The sequence below is a fragment of the Octodon degus genome, unplaced genomic scaffold (assembly GCF_000260255.1).
Source record: "Octodon degus isolate 3935 unplaced genomic scaffold, OctDeg1.0 scaffold00002, whole genome shotgun sequence".
Lineage (NCBI taxonomy): Eukaryota > Metazoa > Chordata > Mammalia > Rodentia > Octodontidae > Octodon > Octodon degus.
Genome location: NW_004524578.1, coordinates 36717781 through 36723933, shown reverse-complemented (window position 1 = coordinate 36723933; position 6153 = coordinate 36717781). Strand labels below are relative to the sequence as shown.

The 6153-nt window shown below is 38.8% G+C and overlaps 1 protein-coding gene across 4 annotated transcripts in view; it reads left to right on the top strand.

The window, feature by feature from the left end:
• Spef2 (sperm flagellar 2) overlaps positions 1–6153 on the top strand; it is a 224325-nt gene that overhangs the window by 31719 nt on the left and 186453 nt on the right. For all 4 annotated transcript variants that reach the window (XR_002820491.1, XM_023712040.1, XM_023712034.1 and 1 more), the window contains exon 2: positions 5192–5294. Coding sequence is in view for 3 of the 4 variants with exons in the window: in XM_023712040.1 (XP_023567808.1) it covers positions 5192–5294 (103 nt within the window). In the remaining variant the exon portion in view is untranslated. The remainder of the gene's footprint in view (positions 1–5191; positions 5295–6153) is intronic.

The window sequence follows — 6153 nt, the reverse complement described above, 5'->3', positions numbered from 1 at the left end:
TCCATATGTTTCTGCATTTGATTCTTTACTGCAGATGTTATTAATTCAGGGATTTCTTTTTTCATTTCCAATCTGAGTTCTTCTATAGCTTTCTGCAGCTTTTTCTTTATTTTAGAAGCCGTTGATTCATTGCTTTTGGGTGTGTGATTCCCAATTTGTTCTTTGTTAGTGTCCTCTGCACTTGTTATTGGTGGGCTTGGGTTCTGAGATTACATTTTGTTCCTTCTCATCATTTTGTGTAGCACTGTCTTCTGACCTTTGTTGTAGATCTTTGTTGCAGTTATAACCTTAGCATGTGCTGAAGTTCAGGTTCAGATCTACAAAGTTTGGATTTATCCAGCTGTGCCTGGCTTGGGTCTGGTCTGGCTACTGTGCTCAGCTCTTTCCTGTTGCTTCCCTTGTGGGTGAACCTGTTGTGCCCTTCTGGCAAGATGTTCTCCTCCTGGACTAGCTGGGTGGTTCTGTCCCCTACACTTTCTGCAGGGATTACAACTACAGTTTTTCACCCCAAGCCTGTATGCCAGGCCTAAGCTGATCCTGGTGGGGAAAAGGTGGAGTAGTGGGGGAGGAAGCTTTCCCAGAAACTCACCGGGCCTGGAGTAGGACTGGATCTGAGGGTTCCCCGAAAGGGTCAGAAATTCCTACTCTGTGGGTGGGGTGTGGGGGGGGTACTACGGAGTGATGAAGGGCATCCTAAGAGGGTGAAAGAGGGTGTCACTTACACTGCACCTGGGCTGGGACCAGTAGGTCACGCCAGCACAGGGTAGCCAGAAGTTCTTCCACACACTCAGCGGGCCTGGGCTAGGGCTGGATCTGGGAGTCCTGGAACATGGCAGAAATTCCTACTTAGTGGGCGGGGTGGGGGGTACTGCATATTGCAGGGTTGTCCCAAGGGGGTGGAAGAGGGTCTTACCCACGCTGGGCCTGGGCTGGGACAAGTAGGTCCCGCAGGTGCAGGGTAGCTAGAAGCTCTCCCACACACTCACTGGGCCTGGGGTAGGACACTGGATTCTTTTGTTTGCTTTCGCATGTCTTCTCCAACTTACCTCTGTGTTATTGTTATAATTTGCTACCTTCTTTACTCAGTGTCCTCTTTTTTGTTGTTGTACAATAAATTTGCAATGTAAAATGTCATGCATTAAAGAACTGCAGACATTTTTATTTGTGTTTACTGTGGAAACTAGTCAAACAAGGAAATATGTAAGTGCTTTCTGTCATTCTTTGATCTTTATATTATAGACAACTTTGTTTTATTCATATTTGAACAGCTTTGTGAATATATCATGCTGTTTCAAAGGAAATACATTATGATTTTAATTTTCAAGTGCCCTTTTTTGTAATGAATAAATTGGTACAGACCATTTATCTGCTATACTCAGGGTTTCGGAATACAATTTATTTGTCTCCTAGTTATTCATGGGAGAGACTTCAGGCATTCAATCACTGTGGGAAACGGGCATAGTTTGAACTCCAAAGGGAAAGGGGCAGGAAATGAGACTAACTGAGCATGAAGTAGCTGTTGCTTCTAAACAGGAAGCAATAAACTAGAAACTGATTCAGCAGCCTAATGGCCTAAGGCCAGAAAAAGAGTTACATCTATAGATGGACAGTAACTCTGGGTCAAATGGCTGTTTAGGAAACTAAGAGAATGGAGATGGACTAAGGAAGAGAAGTAAAGAAAGGAAAAGAACGAAACAACAGACAGAAGTAGAAGGCACAGCCAGAGAAAGCCAGATGGTACATTGAAGACTGGTGTCAGCCAAATCAGGGAATAGCACTGGAGATAACACCAGGGTCTGTGAGCGAAGCAGCAAGCAACAGTAATGCAGAGGAGGAGATGGCCCACTTCTGTACATAAGAGGAAGTCTGGAGCCATTCGGACTCCAGATGCTTCAGATTACTAAGGTATGATGCTAGAAGGTTCTTCAGAGTGACAGGTGGCATTTAGTGAACAAGGAAGACTACCATTTTAATAGCAGCTCAAGGCCCTCTGATGTTAAAAGGGTACGTCTTAAAGTCAAGACGGTTGGGTGCATTGGTATGAAGTACAAGCTGGACTTGTCCCGCTAGGGATTTCCAGAAAGTTGAACAGAACTAGCTGAATAGATCCAGTACATGCCATGAATTGTGAATTCTCCGTTAGTAGGTGATTAGACTCTTAAGTATATTTTTAAGAGTAAGATCAGTGTTTCAAATTAAGGAACAGATTTGCAAGGATTTATGACTTACAGAGAAGAGCATCAAACCATCAACTCTGCAAGAATGTTTTATGTTTTTAAAGTGAGATCATTCTGACCTGAACAGTTTTAAAATAATGATAAAACTGGCATGCTTGAGGACAGACTTGCTGCAGCCCATGAGGACATGCCAGGCTCCAAATTTTAACTATAAATGTAGTGCATCTCCTCCAGTGAACTATAGCTAAGCATGGGTTTGGATGATTTAAATCTTTTATTTTCCCAGAAATCACAAAATTTAATTATGTATTTCCTTAAGTGATCTGTAGACAAAAGTATTTTCCCCCGCAGGAAAATTTCCTTTATTTTTTCTATTGAAAATCAAATATTTTATAGCTATAATCAATAGATTTGAATGCTAGTCAGTTCAGAAACTCATCCTACATCAAAAGATCAAAGAGAATAATTCATATTTTTAAATTGATGTGATCTTATTGTGTCAACCTAAGAACTGGTACGTTACTCAGTTTCAAGTACTTTGAGAAAAAGTAATATGAAAGTCTTAGTTAAGACTTTGAGCTAGTGCCAGAGGGCAAAAGAACCTTCTATACATGATAGAGTCTTCTGAGTAAGGTCTCTGTGCAGTGAACTTTATGGGCAACTTCACCTTCCTGAAGCAGCACAGCCAAGCTTCAGTTGTATACATCATGAAAATGGATTACTCTGTGTGTTCAATTAGCCGCCTCACTCTTAGTCAAATAGATGAAAAAGTATTAGAGTTGGATGAATTATTAATCCTTGTGTTTTTATTATATATCTAATATGATTGAGCTTGTGATACTGCAATGATGTACAGTGTTTTGACTGACATCACTTAATGAATGGAACTATCTCGAACATTTATGAAGGATTTTGAAAGCCTGTAAGGGATGATGGCTGTAACCTTTCATAAGATCGTTAAAATAAATCTAGTTAAGAATTACTCTAAAACATAAGATACAGACATAGTTATCTATTTTATTTTCATTTTATTAATACATGTTTGCATGAAGTAGACATTCATCTTGAGTGTAGGTGCATATATATAGCACAGCTTGTTTCTTTTTTTAACCTGCTTCTACTTCCCACCCTTTTTCCTCTGTCTAAATCCCCTTTATCCATTTTCATTCTTCTTGTTACTGTTCTTAGCTCATGTTTATTTTTTTGAATTTATGTATTTGGTGCAGGGTGTCACTACATAGCTCAGACTTGTAGCGATCCTCCATCTCAGCCTCTGCAGCACTGGATTTTACAGAGTACACCAACATGCCCCATTTCCAAGTCTTAAGTATTTTTATTTACCTTTTCACAAAATGGCCCATGTACTTTCGCCAGGCATTTAGTGCATGCCTGTAATCCCAGCAAACTAGGAGACCGAGACAAGCAGAATCAAAAGTTTCCACCCAACCTGGGCAACTTAGCAAGATCCTGCGTCAAAATAAAAAAGAGGCTGGGGATGTAGCTCAGTGTGAAAACCTTCAGGTCAATCCCCAGTACCACTAACAAAAGAAAATTCCACATAATCTTGTAAAAAACTTAAAAGTCATTTCTGCACTTAGATAAACATCTTTGAATATGAGACTACAAAGTATGATGAGTTTTCCTGTCACTTGTAAACTAGATTAGAAGTCAATACCAAAAGTTCAAGAAATGATGTGGAGATACTATCATATAGTCAGGATAACTTCATTTGACGTGGAGTCACAGGGCCTGGTCCTAAGTGCCACCCTGTACAGTGTGATCCTGAGCAAGTCTGCTGGCTTCTGGATAGCAGAAGCTCGGCCGCAGCATGCAAAGGATTCAGTCAGGCTCCTGCTTGTCTAACACTGCATCACTCTTCCGGAGTTCTAAGACTTTGGAAAGATACCAACAGAGCTCAGCATTGGCCTTGCTCTCAGATGGAGGGGCTGCAATTGCTACATTTATAGCTTCTGTGGTCACATCTGTCACAGAGCTTCGTTTGGAGCCGGGCTTGGCGTGATGGCTATGGTGACACAAGCTTTAGCATCAACTGTCACAGGACCTAATGGAGGGGGTGGCCTCTCTGGTTCCTTGCTCTTGTTTTTACTCTTCTGGGCACCACAGCATTCGCCCCTGGCCTTGCTTGCCACACCAGCTTTCTTAGGAATCTGGGCCAGAAGGGAGGTGCACCAAGCCCCAGCCACCTGGTCTAGCTGTGAGATGCCTCAGCCACTCTTGAGACTCCATTAGTTTGTGTTTATAACATGTAATGTTTACACTTATTGTGGGTGTTTGGTACATGTACATTGCATGTAATAAATATAAGTTCTCTTTCTTCATCCCCTCTCCTATCAGATACAGAAATTCAGGAAGGTTAAACACCCCACCCAAGATTCCACGGGTAGTAAGAACAGTGAGTTGAGACCCCGGCAAAGATTAGGTCTGACTCCAAAGCTGATTTTACCTCTGAGATACTTCTGTATTGCATAGGACAATGACTAGATTACAGTATCTTCTTTGAGACACAAAGCAAAAACTTGATTATGTCAAATAGGGTGTGTTTAAGATGGTGCAAAAGATTTTAGTATACTTCTCATTGTTTACACATTTAAATTCTGTCTTTATTTTAAAATTGAAGATTGAACCTCACTTGGTGAAAATATGTTCCATCGTAAGTTGTATGAATAACTAAAGCAAAAATACAATTTTATAAAATATTTTCAAGGTTTGATTTTAGATCTAGGGTTTCAAGTCAACTTCATTGGATATCTTTTGCATCATTTTAATTTGAAATTATCCTCTTTCAAAATCTTATAGATCACCAGCTTTTGGTTTTAATTTAGAGATTTGTGTTTACTGTTTAACATAAAGTTTTTACTTTAATTATTATAATATATTTCTAGAAATATACTGATGGCATTTGGGTTCAATGTAAATTATAGAATTTGATGGTAGACATATATTTTATATTGCAATAATTTTTTTTCTTTTTGTGTCAATTTATTGAAATTCAGATCCCAAGTCCTTTGCAAAGGCATTTTCCAGCGGCTATCTAGTTGGGGAGATTCTGCACAAATTTGAACTTCAGGATGACTTTTCAGAATTTTCAGACAGCAGGTTAGTGAGAGTATTGTTTAAATATTTAAGCATCGATTGGGGCATTCAAAGCTAATAAAATCGTCATGCACACACCATTGCATTTCCGTTGTATTTAGAGTATCTCCAAACGTATGGAAATTGTGGCTTCCTCACGTATGTGTTCTTTATTGCCTCAGGCATACAAAGGAGAGAAAATGGTATGGTTTCAGCAAGACCCCCGCTGCACTTGGGGCTCACTTAGTGTCTTTCATATTCCTGCGCTCTTATCAGGTTACTTTTTCTCTAAATGATTATTCTTTTTATTAACAGAGACTATTTATGCATAATTGTAATGACCTGAGTGACAAATTCATATTAGTCCTTCTGTTTCAAAAATAAATACAATTTAAGTGCTAGCTCAAAATTCCATATTTTTCTTTTGCGAATTTATATTGTGATAAAATTTTTATACTGCAATTTATGTTAAAGAACACAGTTCAGTGATTTTTGGTAAATATTCCTGTGAGTAAATACTTTTCTCATATCAATATTTCTAAAGTCATTGAAACTTTTCTATTTTCTAACATGTACCCCCTCACTGAAAATGTTTCATGTATTCAAGGAAAAAATGGTTTATGTTTTTTGTTGATATTCTATAGATGTCAATAAGGTTTACTTGGCTTAAATCTTATAATTTGTTTCTGATCTTTTCTGCCTTGTTTCTATACCCATTATTGAGAGAATGGTATCAGAAGTCTGTAGTTATTAGTGTAGATCTAGCTGTTTCTCTTTCTAAATCACTCAGCTTTTGTTCCATGTATTTTCTGGTGGTCTTGCTAGATGTACCTAGGTTTGTAGCTTTTAAATCTGCTTAAAGAATTTTCTCTTTTATTAATAT